The sequence below is a fragment of the Papio anubis genome, chromosome 16 (assembly GCF_008728515.1).
Source record: "Papio anubis isolate 15944 chromosome 16, Panubis1.0, whole genome shotgun sequence".
NCBI classification, from domain to species: Eukaryota; Metazoa; Chordata; class Mammalia; order Primates; family Cercopithecidae; genus Papio; species Papio anubis.
In genome coordinates this window covers 59,305,003-59,320,768 of record NC_044991.1, presented here as the reverse complement: position 1 = coordinate 59,320,768, position 15,766 = coordinate 59,305,003, and the positions used below count along the sequence as shown (strand labels likewise).

Genomic DNA, 15,766 nt, shown 5'->3' with positions numbered 1-15,766 from the left:
GAGTTGTGAACCTGTCTGATTGGGAAAGGGTTGGAGACAGCCTGGAATTGGGAAGAATTGGAGTCTCCAGACATCTTTAGCATCCAAGATGATGGTGAGTGTAGGGCAGACAGTTAAAAACTCCTCCCATCAGCACCTACAAGCTTTGTACTTTTAAGTTAAATATCTTATTTGCATGTCTTTGAGGTAAGTGGCATAATTCTATCAATCATCTTGGATGCAAGGGTCAGCCAAAATCAAACTGGCTTTAAACAGTGAAATTGCATGTAACTGGAAAATGCCAGACGTAGAGCAGTCTTTAGGTTAGGCTTGATCTTGTGGCTCCAACATGGTTGGCCTCAGCATTCCTATTTCTCTCTGCCCTGTCTTGTGCAGTTGTGACTTCATCCACAGGCCCTACAAAGTAGATTTCCCCTTTGTGTGGGAGTGAGCAGAATGCTGCCTGGATTCCAGACCTGCCATTCTCACACATTGCTGACCAGAAGGAAGCAGCCCTTTCCGGGCTCTCAGGAGAGGACTTGCCACAGAAGCCCCAGTAAGCATCCTGTTTCATTGGCCTTGATGGGATTCTGTGCCATCCCCAAACCAGTTACCATATGCCCCTGACAACAAGGCTGAGACAGGAGGAGTGGTTTCTCAAAGGAAATTTGGGGCACTCTTAGGATGAGGAATTGATGCTGGTTGACCAAGAAAGGACAAATGTTCACCCTAGTCACTGCCCAAGGTGCACAGCTGGTGACAGCTAGGACCTGACCTTACCTACACTTGTGTCCAACCAGGTTCAGGCAGACTGCTGAGAGGCTTACATGGCTTCACCTGAGCTTGGTGGTCTCTAATGAAGGTCGTTACCACCATCTTGGGCACCAACCCTTGTGCTGAAATCCTCCCATCAGGGGCTCAGACTGAACTGGCTTTTCTGTGGTCTGGAGCCAGTGTCCATGGCCAAGCAGTGCAAGTCACTTGGAGTCCAGCCCAAGAGCCTGTGGGGCCATTAACAAGTGCAGGTGTTTTGTGTACAAAGGAAGTGGGCTGACCCTTCATCGTTGGCCTTCCACTTGACGCATGTTTACTGTCCACCCCAATAGGTTAAAACCCTAGCTAGGACCCTAAGGAAATCTACCTTGCTCCCTAGGGAGTGTATACCACAGTAAGGTCTGAGGGCTCAGATGAGGGAACTGTTGTATCCATTGGTCAGGAAAAGGCTGAAAGCTTTCTGGAAGAGGTGGCAAAGACTTCCAGGCAGAGGTGGGGGGATTAGAGGTACTGACCTCCACAGGTCGCAGTTTGGGAGCTGAGACCAGAGGAACACAGATTTGCAGGATCAAGGACTGCGAGGGCTGGCCAATCCAGCCCTTAGCCTACCAGGTTCAGTCTCTGCACTTCAGGCTAGAGTCCACCTTTGGAAGGGTAGTCTTTGGGCCTAGGACAAAGTGAAGCAAGGTCCACCAGGCTTCTGCCAGCCAGCCCAGGAGGAACCAACTCCTGTTGGAGAAACCAGGCAGATGCCCACTCGCTCCCTGGTTTGTAGCATTTAAGACCCTCTCTCACCTCAGATTCTTCCACTCTGACCTTGCTTATTTTCCCCACATGAATATTTCAAGCACCTGCTTTCCCTACATGAATGCGTTGATCACCTTTGTGTGTCAGAAGATTATCTGCCGCTCCCAGTTTAAGTTTGGTCAGTCTTTGCAGGGGATACCTCTTAAGCCCTCTGCATGTGCCTGAGTTAATTTATCCAGTGCAAAGCTGAGTGTCCTACAACTGCCCAAAAGCGCCACTGGAGTGTGGAAGCCGGGCGACTCCTGCCTTCCCACCGCAGATGGGGAACATTGAGCAATCGCCTGGCGTGGTGGCTGTGATGGGTAAGTTTTAATTGGCCAGGGACTGGGCCTGTCCCCTGGTGTTTGCTCCGAGCTGACCCTTGCTTGGTACACACTTCTCCCCACCTCCACCGCCAGCGCCAACGAATCCGGGGCCAGTTCCGTCTGGCGCCCGCGGTCGCGTCCCCATCGGGCAGTCCCGTACCCCTCCTCCGGGCCTCCAGGCCGCTCGCCCGGCTGCGGGGGACCCCGGCGAATCACATCCGAGAGGGGGACGCGTGGGGCGGAGCCTTCCGCCCTCTGTCCTCCCGCCACCTGCCGCACCTCTCGCCTAGGCCGCAGTCGCCCGCGCGCCCCGAGCCCCTCCGGGTCAGAGGCTCCCGCAGGCGATGGCGGACGAGAGGGCGGGGACTCCGGAAGCCGCGGCGCGCCCGCCGCCCGGCCCTGCCCGGGAGAGGGACGCGCACACGGCCCCCGCGGCCCGGGCCCGAGAAGCTGGGGGGCGCAGGTCCCTCCACCCCGCAGCGGGCCCCAGGACCGCCCTCCTTTGCCTCGGGCGCGGGGAAGCTGCCTCCGCGGCGACTACTCCGAGCCTGGAAAACGGCCGGGTCCGGGACGAAGCCCCAGAAACCTGTGGTTCAGAGGGGCTAGGGGCTCGGGCGGGAGCCGGCGAGAAGGCCGAGGACGCGACCATGGAGGAGGGCGCCATCTTCCAGGAGGAGCCAGCGGAGGAGGTGGAGAAGCAGCAGGTGGGGGAGAAGCTGGTGGGGGAGGAGAAGCAGGAGGTGGGAGCGGAGGCCCAGGAGGGCCCGGGGCTCCTGAACCTTGGTGCCCTAATTGTGGACCCACTGGAGGCCGTGAGCGCCCAGGCCGACAGGGCCTACCTCCGGCTGGAGCGCAGGTTTCTGCGGATGCACAGGTTGCACCTTGCCCATAGGAGCTTCATCATCCAGAATATTCCGGGCTTCTGGGTCACCGCCTTCCTGAACCACCCGCAGCTGTCAGCCATGATCAGCCTTCGAGATGAAGACATGCTCTGCTACCTGATGAATTTGGAGGTGAGGGAGCTCAGGCACTCCAGGGCAGGTTGCAAATTCAAGTTCCGCTTTTGGAGCAACCCCTACTTCCAGAACAAGGTGATAATGAAGGAGTATGAATGCAGAGCCTCAGGCCGAGTGGTGTCTATTGCGACTCGCATCCGATGGCACCGGGGCCAGGAACCCCCGGCCCTCGTACACAGGAACCGGGACACTGTCCGAAGCTTCTTCAGCTGGTTTTCACAGCACAGCCTCCCAGAGGCCGACAGGGTTGCCCAGATTATTAAAGATGACCTGTGGCCCAACCCCCTGCAGTACTACCTGCTGGGGGATAGGCCCTGCAGAGCCAGGGGAGGCCTTGCAAGGTGGCCCACAGAGGCCCCTTCTAGGCCCTACGGGTTCCAGTCTGGCTAAGTGCTGCCTTGGGATGTGGAGCCTAGGTAAGGCTCCCTCATGCCTCCTGTGTGTGGTGGATCCGGGCTCAGGCCCGTGGTGGGCGCTCTGCTGTCTGCTGTGTGTTCTGTGCACTCCGGCTCTGCATGTTCGGTGGACTCAGCTCTCAGATTGTGGCCCTCGTGGCCAGTCTCTATTGTTTCCATATGGCCTCATGCTGTTCTGTGTTAACATCACGTGGCTGTCACATGCCGCTACGTCTACACTAAGCACCCAGTGCTGTGGATGTGCACTGCCATAATCTTTATGGCGTGGACCTGTGACCATGGCCGTCCCAGCCAATTTTGACGAGGGCACCCACAAGTCACTACTTGGAGGACAGTGCCTCTTTGAGGCCTGTGCTTCGAGACTCCAGCCCGCTGGCCTTCACATGCGTGCTGGTCGTGCTCACAGTAGCTCTACATCCGGGCTGTGGTAAGCTGAGTCTCATTACCCAAGATGAAGTAGGTTCATTTGGTGCCGGGTGCCACCCAGACTTGGACATTCCATGGCCTCAAGACCACAGGCTACCACCAAGTGGACTCTTGAGTATCTGGCAGGATGAGCACACAGCTGTCTGCTGGGCATGGGTGAGGTCAAGGGCATGAAGCAGTGGACAGCACATTCTTTGTGATCATACTGCTCCTCCTGCCCCACGGTGGTCTGAGATCACAGCCTGCTACTAGCTTGTGAGGGTCTGTGCCATGCCCCAGCAATGCCTGGCCATCTCCTTTCCCATGAGTTTTGCACAGGCAACCATCGCCCTGTTGCTCGCTCCCAGGTCTACAGGAACCCCCCTAGCTGCTTGTGGACCCAGGTGGGCCACCTGCCAATGCACAGGACAGCCCCTAATCCCCAGGAACTCTGCCAAACTGGCCTATCTGGGCATGTGAGTGAGGCAGGGGCAAGGACAGGATTGCCTCCTGAGCCCCAGTTACTGGACCCCACAGAATCCAGGTGCTCTGCCAGCCCCCCTGCCTCTACCTGTTAGGCTGCCAGGCTGTGGGTGCTGGGGAGGGGGGTCTTCCTGGTCCTGGGGCCTGTCTATCCATACCCAGATCTCACACCATTTTTTTCTTTAAATGATGGCTTAGAAACAAAAAATAACAACTGAAGAAAAAGATTTTTTCTTAAACTCAACAAGAAAGACTTTCGTGTTGAGTTTGCCTCTCTTCATCTCCAGAGAGGGAGGGCTTGCCCTGTAGACCGCCAGCATTCTCTCTTCCCCGATACCTTACCCTCTTTAGCAAGGCCTAGAATCTTCCAAAGGGGACAGCCCAAGGCTGCTGAACAGAGAGACCAGGAAGTCCCCAGGGCAGGGATAGTTAATATTCCATTTTATGCTGTGTTCTTTTAGACTAACCCCAACTCTTTCTTACCCTTCCACCAAGTCCAAACCCCTCTAGGTACAAGAGCTAAGCTGCCCACCCCCCCTCCCCCTGCTTGCAGAGCTGTCTGTCTCCATTTCATTTTAGGGGAAGGGGTGGTGGTGACCATACCCAGGCCCCTTCCCATGGAAGGCCTTATCTTCTGTTCCCTAGGACCTGGGGAGGCCTTATCACAAAATAATGTGGAGGGTGCTTTTGGCAGGGAAGTAAAAAAGGAGCCAGAGCCAGTTGAAAAGGCAGGATGACTGAGAGATGGTGGAAGGAGGAGAGCCCTTGATTTTGGTTAATAAATAGAGACAGGGTCTCACTATGTTGCCCAGGCTGGTCTTGAACTCCTGGGCTTAAGCAATCTGTCCACCTTTGCCTCCCAAAGTGCTAAAATTACAGGTGTGAACCACTGTGCCTGTCCGATTTTTTTTTTTCTTCAAGACAGGGTCTCACTCTGTTGCCCAGGCTGGAGTGCAGTGATGCAATCATAGCCTCGAACTCCTGGGCTCAAGTAATTCTCCCATCCCAGCCTCCCAAGTAGCTGGGACTACAGGTGTATGCCACTATGCCCAGCTTTTTTAAAAAAAAATTTTGTAGAGACGGGGTCTTGCTTTGTTGCCCAGGATGGTCTTAACTCCTGGGCTCAAGGGATCCTCCCACCTTGGCCTCTCCCAAAGTGCTGGGATTACAAGTGTGAGCCACCGTGCCCAGCCCTTGCTAACATTTTTGATTCACCAATACATTTTGTAAACTAGAAGAATAACAGAACACTGCAACTTGAAAGCTTTTCTCTCTTGGTCTGACCTTGTGTGTGTAGAAAGTTAATGTTGTAAGCTTTTCTTCTGCTGCTTTTAAGTAAGACCCTATGCATCCCCTCCTGTGTTTCAGCCCATTGGGGCATTATGCTGTAAAGGCCTGCTTGTTGCTTTTAGTTGAGAACTTTTGCAAGATTGTCAGTGTACATTTTTTATGCCACTTGGGAACTTATGTGACTATTCACAATTGTCAGGTTGTTGGGGCCTTTACCATAACCTTGTACTTAGAAGCAGAGTTCCGGTTTTCTTGGACTTCAGACTGGAAGCTGTGACCATGTTCTGTAAGGATAACCTCCAGAAAGAATTTTGTGACCCTGATGGTCTTGATGATTTTGTGCCAGGTTGTAATTGACATCACTGTAACTGACAACGCTTCTTTTAAGCAGAGACATATTCCTGAGGTGGCTTTGTCCAGTCACAAGGGGATCTGTGACACTTTTGTTTTCTATATGCATGATAAAAAATAAAAAATTGCCTGTCTGGGGGAAAAATAACTTAGATCATGTTACTTCCCCATCCAAAACCCTACACTGGTTAAAAATATGTATCTATAGTCCGGGCGCGGTGGCTCATGCCTGTAATCCAAGCACTTTGGGAGGCTGAGGCGGGTGGATCATGAGGTCACGAGTTCGAGACCAGCCTGGCCAACATAATGAAACCCCGTCCCTACTAAAAATAGAAAGATTTGCTGGGTATGGTATGGTGGCAGGTGCCTGTAATCCCAGCTACTCAGGAGGCTGAGGCAGGAGAATAGCTTGAACCTGGGAGGCAGAGGTTGCAGTAAGCTGAGACCACACCATTTGCCATTGTGCCCCAGCCTGAGTGAAAGAGTGAGACTCCATCTCAAAAAAGAAAAAAAAAAAAAAAATATATATATATATATATATATATATTCCTTATTGCAGGCAACAAAGCCCTGCATTTGCTGATCCCTCCCAGCATCTCCCATCCACCTCCACTTTGCTCTCTCTGCTCCCCCCACACTGGCCTCTCTGCTGTTCTTTAAACACACTAAGCATGTTCCAGCCTCAGGATTTTAGCACTTGCTTTTTTCTCTCCCCTAGCTAGGGTTTTCCTCCTGCAGATATTCTTATCTCATGGCTCCCTCAATTCATTCAGACCTCAAATGCCACTTCAGAGGCCTTCCCTGCCCAGCCTGTCCAAAATAAGCCTCTACCACTCCCTTCATGACTTTTTCCATGTCACTTGTAACTCTCTGAAATGATTTTTTTTTTTCTTTTTTGAGACAGGGTCTCATTCTGTCCCCCAGGCTGGAGTGCAATGGTGCTATCTTGGCTCACTGCAGCCTCCGCCTCCTGGGTTCAAGCGATTCTCCTGCCTTAGCCTCCCTAGTAGCTGGGACTACAGGCGCCCGCCACCACATCTGGCTAATTTTTGTATTTTTAGTAGAAACAGAGTTTCACCACGTTGGCCAGGCTGGTCTCAAACTCCTGACCTCAAGTGATCCACCCACCTCGGCCTCCCAAAGTGTTGGTATTATAGGTGTGAGCCACCGCACCCGGCCTCTCTGAAATGATCTTTTCTTACCTTCCTCCACCTCCTTTCACATGTGGCAGGAGAACAAGCACACATGTTGCTGCTGCTTTGCTTCCCCATAGTTTAGTGTCCAGTGTCTCAAAGATCACTGGTATGAGTGACTGACTTTATTCCAGCGTTCAGAATACTGTGCCGGGCTCTGACAAAGGCATGGTTCCTACCCAAAGGATTTCAGTTGGGTGGAGAAAGGTGTGGGTGGTGAAGGGTGACTGTTTAATTTGCCATCCAGCTGGAACATATCTGGGAGTGAAAGGGTCACGACTAATAATTACACTGGGGCAAGAGGTGTAACTGGTACCCAATGGTCATCCAAGGAGACAAAACCCAACTGCATCCAACATGGCTTATAGTTCACCAGGTATGTGACGATGTAGGATCAGAGGGTGGGGACTTCTCTGAAGTTGGGTCACGAGCTAGGTGTTGAGGAATAGGCAGTAGTTTAGAAAGTGGAGCCAGAGAAGGGAATTCCTGGCAGAGCGAACAATGTGAGCGAAGGCACTGGATGGGCAAATGTGCGGCGTGGTTAATGTAGAGCATGTGCCGTGGGTTTGGCTGCTTGGGAGAGGCAAAGCAGATGGGTAGATTGAGGCCACTTTTTTTCTTTTATTTATCTTTTATTATTGTTTTCAAGAGCAATACCTGAAGAGGCCACTTTCTGAAACAGGAACTCTTGAATGCCAAGCCAAGGTATTATCCTGTGGATAGTGGGGTGGGGTATCAGGCGTGGTTCAGAGGTGGAGTGATCTCACAGGGCACGTCTGGAGGGGTGTCTGCAGTTATAGACTCCTAGTATCTTCAGTTTGAACCTTATCTGTCCATTTAGGCTACAGCTCTTCTAGGAAGTCCTCCATGATTGCCCCAGCCCACTACAGTCTTAGGACCAACTATCTTAGCACCAACTATAATAGGCATGAGATGACCATTCTGGCCCCTGCCCTCAGTGAGCTCCAGGGTCCAATGGTGCAGCTGAAGAACATTGATAATAATTACCAATGTTTCTTAAGCACCTACCATGCACCAGGGCTTTATGTGGGTGCAGCAGGCAGAGTGTGGCTCTCTAAGCCTGAGTCAGACCATGCCCTTCTGCTCCAAACCCAATGGCTGCAATATACAGAGGAAAAGCCAACATGCCCTGCCTGGCCTGCAAGACCCTCCTGATCTCACCTCCAGTCACCAATCTAACTTCATCTCCTATGCTTCTCCACCTCCAGACCACTTTCCAGCTCCAGCATCCTCTTTTTCTTTTTTTTGAGACAGGGTTTCACTCTGTTGCCCAAGCTGGAGTACAGTGGCACGATCAAGGCTCACTGCAGCCTCAACCTCCCACGGCTCAGGTGATCCTCCCACCTCAGCCTCCTGAGTAGCTGGAACTACAGGTGTGTGCCACCATGCCCAGCTAATTTTTGTGTTTTTTGTAGAGATGGAGTTTCACCATGTTGCCCAGGTTGGTCTTGAACTCCTGGGCTCAGGCGATCTGCCCACCTTGGCCTCCCAAAGTGCTAGGATTTCAGGTGTGAGCCACCATGCCCGGTCTACACCAGCCTCTTGCTAGTCTTCAAACCTGGCTGGAGACCTTGCTTCCTCTTCCCTCTGCCTAGACGTTGCTTCTCCAGGTGTTTGCATGGCCGGCTCCTGCCTTCATTAAGGTTTATCAGTTCAAACATTAGTTACACCTCTTCAAGGGAAGCCTTCCCTGACCACCCTTTCTAAAACTCACCCTGTCACTCTCTGTCCCCTTTCTGTTGTAGCACTTAACAACCACCTGATATATTATATATTCATTTTATTTATCTGCTTTTTTCTCTACACTCTTCGGGATTTTTTTTGAGATGGAGTCTGGATCTGGTCGCCCAGGTTGGAGTGCAGTGGCGTAATCTCAGCTCACTGCAACCCCTCCTCCTGGGTTCAAGCGATTCTCGTGCCTCGGCCTCTTGTGTAGCTGGGACTACAGACATGCACCACCATACCTGGTAATTTTTGTATTTTTAGTAGAGATGGGGTTTCCCCATGTTGGCCAGGCTGGTCTCGAACTCCTGACCTCAGGTGATCTGCCCATCTCGGCCTCCCAAAGTGCTGGGATTATAGGTGTGAGCCACCTCACCCAGTAGGACTTTGTTTTATTCACTGCTAAATCCCCTTTACCTAGAACAGCACCTGGCACAGGAAGTTCTTTGTGAAATGAATGAATGAATGCGTCACATCGTTGAGGTTCAGGAGGGTCTTCCTGGTGGGTGAGGCGACAGCACCTATGAAGGCATCAGATGCCTGCTGAAGGCCCTTCCAGGGCTTGTATCTCTAGGGATAGGAACTCTCTACTGCTCAAGGCAGTACCGCACTTTTCCAGGCAGTCTCAGAATTGAGGCAATAAATGTCCCAGGGCCCATTCCTGACCCCTACTACAGAGAGATGGCCATGTGGCCTCCACATGCTCCAAACATGGAGGAACAAGGCCAGGGTACAGAGGGGGCTTCCTGCTCTGGCGTGGAAAGCGAACACAAGCCTTGGATTCCAGGGTTCTGCTCCCCTCTGTCTCAGGTGCCTGCCCTGTTCTGTTGGCTGGGAAGGAACTTTGGACAGGCTCTTTTCAATCGAGAAAAATCTGTCCCGAAACTATGGCAATTACTTGTAATCTGCAACTGCCTTGATTACAGCTTGGGGGACTTTGATATTTTCCTCCAAGGATACCATTTCAGCACAAAAATTCAAGGAAGTCCCCGGTGCTTGCTTGCTCTTGCCCAGCAGAACTAAACGTTGACTGGAGTCGGTGAACTTTGAGGCCTCCACCCACAGGCCCCACCATCAAAGCTGACTCAGGATCTTGGGACACAGGGCTGTAGTGCACCAGGCACCCGCTGGAAGGCTGATAGGCCTGTGCGGGGCTGCTCTTGCCACTTCCCCCTGCATGGCCTTGGGCATGTCTTTTCACAGCTATCAGCCCTTTTCTCATCCAAAGGAGAAAGTCAGAACTCCTTAGCAGGAGGTAAGAGTACCTTTAAGGTGCTCTCCTCCACATGCACCTCTAGCCCTTCAGGTGGCCAGCTCAGTGACAATGCTTTTGGTGGCATCTAACTGAACCGCTAATTAAGTCTTTTTTCCTTATATGAATATTCAGAGGGGAGCGAGACATTGGGGCTCTTTGATCCATCAGCTCAGTGATGCGTCCAGGTTCGGGCCTTTTCTGATCTGCCATCCTTCTTGTTAGTTCCATCCTCAGGTTGGTGCCACGATGGTGGCAGCAGCCCCAAGTGTCCACACTGGAGTATGGCAACTCCAGAGAAGGGAGACTGTGTCTTACCGTGACTCCTGTTATGATAGAGGAAGCCTTTCCAAGAAGCCACTGTAGATTTTCCTGGTCCTATACCTTACTGACTAGAACTGGGTCACATGCCCAGTCTTGAATTAGTTATTGGCAAGGGGGAGCAGGGTAGTGGTAGACCAAGCATTGATGGGGAATGGATGTCTGCTCCTAATGTCCAGTGCCTAGAGGCAAGCTAAGACCACTGTCTGTAGGTGCTCACAGTCACACTTTGGCTTTTCACCCCATGATGGCCCTCAGGGTTAGAGGGTGCTGACTTCTAGGCTAGCACAGGTCCAACTGCAAGGGTTCTGGAGCTAGAAAGTTCCTTAAGTTGAGCCAAGTCACTGCCAAACTAAGATTCCTAGGAGGCAGGCCCTTTAGACTCTCCTTTGGTGAGTGAGGAGGGATTGAGCACCTATTGTGTGAGTGTCTCTTTCACTTCAGAGAACTTGTCTGGGTGTGGTGGCTCACACCTGTAATCCCAGCATTTTGGGAGGCCAAGGCGGGCAGATCGCTTGAGTCTAGGAGTTCGAGACCAGCCTGGGCAACATTGTGAAACCCTGTCTCTACAAAAAACATAAAAATTAGCTGAGTGTGGCCGGGTGTGGTGGCTCACGCCTGTAATCCCAGCACTTTGGGAGGCCGAGGTAGGTGGATCATGAGGTCAGGAGATCGAGACCATCTGGCTAACACGGTGAAACCCTGACAAAAAAAAAAAAAAAAAAAAAAAAGCCGGGTGGTAAGAGGCACTGTAGTCCCAGCTACTCAGGAGGCTGAGGCAGGAGAAATGGTGGTGTGAACCCGAGGCGGAACTGCAGTGAGCTGAGATGCATGCCCACTGCACTCCTGAGCCTGGGCGACAGAGCAAGACTCCGGCCTCAAAAAAAAAAAAGGCCAGGCGCCGTGGCCTCGGAACGCAAATACCGGGAGGCCGCTGAGGCAGGAGGAATGGCGTGAAACCCGAGGCGGAGCTTGCAGTGAGCTGAGATCCACGCACTGCACTCCCAAGCAGCCTGGGCGACAAAGCCAGACTCAGTCTCAAAAAAAAAAAAAAAAAAAAAAAAAAAAATTCAGCTGAGTGTGGTCATGGTAACCTGTAGTCCCAGCTACTCGGAGGCTGAGGTGGGAAGATCACTTGAACCTAGGAGGTGGAGGTTGGAGTGAGCTGAGATTGTGCCACTGCACTCTGACCTGGGCAACAGAGCAAGACCCTGTCTCAAAACAAAACAAAACAAAAAATCCCTCATACAGTTGTTCACAGAGGCCCTGTGATCTTACAGGTAAAAAAGGTGGTGCAGACCGGGCGCAGTGGCTCACGCCTGTAATCCCAGCACTTTAGGAGGCCAAAGTGGGAGGATCACCTGAAGTCAGGAGTTTGAGACCAGCCTGGCCAACTTGGTGAAACCCTGTCTCTACTAAAAATCCAAAAAAAATTAGCTGGGCATGGTGGCAGGTGCCTGTCATCCCAGCTACTCATGAGGCTGAGGCAGGAGAATCGCTTGAACCCAGGAGGTGGAGGTTGCAGTGAGCCGAGATGATGCCACTGCACTCCAGCCTGGGCAACAAGAGTGAAACTCTGTGTCAAAAAAAAAAAAAAAAAAAAAAAAAAGGCAGTGCAGAGACTTCTATTTCTAGGCAAGGTGGAGTAACAGGGATCAGATACATCTGCCCACCTGAAACCAAAGTAAAACTAGACAAAATACATGAAATAGTGGTTTTCAAGGCTCTGGGTGTTGAATGATAAAGGACAGAGATTCCAGACAGATGGGAAACAAAGGTGAGCCCTGTGATTGCCCCCAGCCTTGAGAGAGAGTTTTCAGGCTGCAACACAGGGATGGGGAATTAAAGTGGAGCCAGGGAACACCATGAGTTGAGGAGACGGCACTAAATGTCAGGGCAAGGTAACCAAAGTGTGTAGGACATTAGTGTGTAGCACAGAGTGCCAGAGAGGAGACAGCTGCCTAGAGAGAAACCCCTGGAGAGCTGTGGAGGCACCCCTGAAACCCCACAGGGTACTGATGAGCACATGTGTGTGAAGGACGCAAGGCCAAGGAAAGGCCCATCAGGAAGGATTTAGGGAACAGTGCCCGCTGCTCACTGGGTGGGGACTGTCTGTTCCCACCAGCCATGCCGAGTGTCATGGGGTGTTGAGAGGACTCAGGAAGGCCTTGCCTCACTAATTGCAAATAATTAGTTTTAGAATGAGCACTGGTTGGATTTGCCTAAAAAATTCTTGTGTGAGCAAGACCCAAAAGGATTAAACCGTTTCCAAGTAACTCAAGTGTCCCAGAAGAAAGCCCAAGAGGATTTACAGATTACAAATACATCCAGCACCCAACAAGGTGAAACTCACAATGTCTGGCACCTGATCAAAGATTATCAGTCCTACAAAGTAGAAGGTAATGCAATCCATAATGAGGGAAATAAGCAAGCATAACCCACAACTGAAACCGATGTTAAAATAGGCAGGTAAGTGCAAGTTACCCTAATTTTATTCCATATGTTCAACAAATTAAATAGACCCTCATATATATGGTCAAAAGATTTTTGACAGGAGTGCCAAAACCATTCAATGGAAAAAGGACAGTCTTTTTAACAAATGGTGTTGGGAGAATGAATATCCACATGCAAAAGAATGAATTTGGACCATATACCATATACAAACATGAACTCAAAATGGATCAAAGACCTAAATTTAAGAGCTAAAACTGTAATATTCTTAGAAGAAGACATAGGAGAAAAGTTTCATTAACAGTGGATTTGGTGATGATCTTTTGGATATGACACCAACAGCACAGGCAACAAAAGAAAAAATAGATAAATTGGAATTCATCAAAATTAAACTTTTGGCTAGGCTTGGTGGTCCATGTCTACAGTTGCAGCTACTTGGGAGGCTGAGGTGGGAGGTTCACTTGAGCTCAGAAGTTTGAGGCTGCAGAGTGCAATCACTGCATCTGTGAACGGCCACTGTACTCCATTCTGGACAACACAGCAAGACCCTGTCTCTAAATACATTAACTAAACTTTTGTTCATAACAGGACACTATCAAGAGAGTAAAAAGGCAACCCACAGAATGGGAGAAAATATTTGCAAATCAGATACCCGATAATGGGTTTAATATACACAGTATACAAATAGCTTCTATAGTGCAACAAGAAAGCAACTCGATTAAAAGAATGGGCAAAGAACTTGATTAGACATTTATTCAAATATATACAAATAATAAGCAAACGAAAAGATGCTCAACATCACTAATAAGTAGATAAATGCAAATCAAAATCACAGTGAGATACCACTTCATCTACACTAGGATAGGTATTATAAAAAAAACCAACAAAACAAAAACCAGAAAATAAGTATTGGCAAGGCTATGGAGAAATTGGAGCCTTTATGCATTGCTGATGGAAGTGTAAAATGGCATAGCCACTGTGGAAAACAATATGGCAGTTCCCCAAAAAATTAAAGAATCACCATATGATTCAACAATTCTACACCTGGGTATATACCCAAAAGAACTGAAATCAGGGGCTGAAATAGATATTTGTACACCAATGCAGCATTATTCACAATAGCAAAAAGGTGAAGGCAACCCGAATGTCCATTGATGGATGAATAAACAAAATATGACAGAAGATAATTTAACCTTATAAAAGGGATGAAGTTTTTTTTTGTTGTTGTTGTTTTTATTGAGACGGAGTCTCGCTCTGTCCTCTACTGGCCAGGCTGGAGTGGAGTGCAGTGGCTTGATCTCAGCTCACTGAAACCTCTGCCTCCCGGGTTCAAGTGATTCTTGTGCCTCAGCCTCCCGAGTAGCTGGGATTACAGGCGCATGCTACCATGCCTGGCTAATTTTTGTATTTTTGGTTGAGACTGGGTGGTCTCCGCCATGTTGGCCAGGCTGGTCTCGAACTCCTGACCTCAGGTGATCCAGTCGCCTTGGCCTCCCAAAATGCTGGGGTTACAGGTGTGAGCCACTGTGCCTGGCTGGAGTGAGATTCTGACACATGCTACAACATGGATCAACCTGGAAGACGTTATGTTAAGTAAAATAAGGCAGGCAAAAAGGGCAAATATTGTATGATTCCACTTATGTGATGCACCTACAGTAGTCAAATTCAGAGACAAAAAGTAGAATGGTGGTTACCAGGGGTTGGGGGAGGGGGGAATGGAGAGTTAATGTGTAATGAGTATACAGTTTCCTTTTTTTTTTTTTGACAGAGTCTTGCTCTGTTGCCCAGGCTGGAGTGCAGTGGTGTGATCTTGGCTCACTTGCAACCTCCGCCTCCCAGGGGTTCAAGTGATTCTCCTGCCTCAGCCTCCGGAGAAGCTGGGATTACAGGCACATGCCACAACACCAGCTAATTTTTGTATTTTTACAGACACATGTCACCATGCCCAGCTCCTTTTATGGATTTTGCTTTTTGGTGTTAGACATCTTTGCTTAACTCAAGGTCACAGTGAATTTCTCCTGGATTTTCTTTTTTTCTTTTTTGTTGTGGAAGAGTCTTGCTCTGTCGCACAGGCTGCAGCGCAGTGGCATGATCGTAGCTCACTGCAGTTATGATCAAGGATCAAGTGATCAAGTGATCAAGGATCAAGATGGGGTTTCACCATGTTTGCCAGGCTGGTCTCGAACTCCTGATCTCAGTTGATCTGCCTGCCTCGGCCTCCCAAAGTGCTGGGAAAATTCTCTACCGAAAATACAAAAAATTAGCCAGGCATGGTGGCAGGCGCCTGTAATCCCAGCTACTTGGGAGTCTGAGGCAGGAGAATGGCGTGAACCTCGGAGGCGGAGCTTGCAGTGAGCTGAGATCGCGCCACTGCACTCCAGCCTGGGCGACAGAGCGAGACTCCGTCTCAAATAAATAAATAAATAGAGACATTCAAGCCAGGGGCAGTTTGGCTCGAGCCTGTAATCCCAGCTACTTGGGAGGCTGAGGCAAAAGGATTGCTTGAGCCCAGGGATTTGAGATCAGCCTGGGCAACAAGGTGAGGCACTGTCTCTACAAAAAAAGAAAAAAAAAATTTGCCAGGCGTGGTGGTGCATGCCTGTGGTTCCAGGTATTTAGGAGGCTGAGGTGGGAGGATCACTTGATCCTTGATCATAACTGCAGTGAGCTATGATCATGCCACTGCGCTGTAGCCTGTGCAACAGAGCAAGACTCTTCCACAACAAAAAAGAAAAAAAGAAAACCCAGGAGAAATTCACTGTGACCTTGAGTTAAGCAAAGATGTCTAACACTAAAAAGCAAAATCCATAAAAGGAGCTGGGCATGGTGACATGTGTCTGTAATCCCAGCTACCCAGGAGGCTGAGGCCAGAGGATCGCTTGAGCCCAGGAGTTTGAGACCATCAGCCTGGGCAACATAGTGAAACCCCTGTTTCAAAAATCAAACAAACCAAAAATTCAAAAAGAACAAATTAAATTAT

The 15,766-nt window shown here is 50.1% G+C and overlaps 1 protein-coding gene across 1 annotated transcript; it reads left to right on the top strand.

Moving 5' to 3' along the window:
• Nucleotides 1–100: 100 nt before the first annotated feature.
• Nucleotides 101–5,974, top strand: LOC101014915 (putative testis-specific Y-encoded-like protein 3). Its single transcript, XM_003904887.4, has one exon. The coding sequence runs from the start codon at nt 2,210–2,212 to the stop codon at nt 3,269–3,271; it is 1,062 nt and encodes a 353-aa protein (XP_003904936.2). The 5' UTR covers nt 101–2,209; the 3' UTR covers nt 3,272–5,974.
• Nucleotides 5,975–15,766: the final 9,792 nt, after the last annotated feature.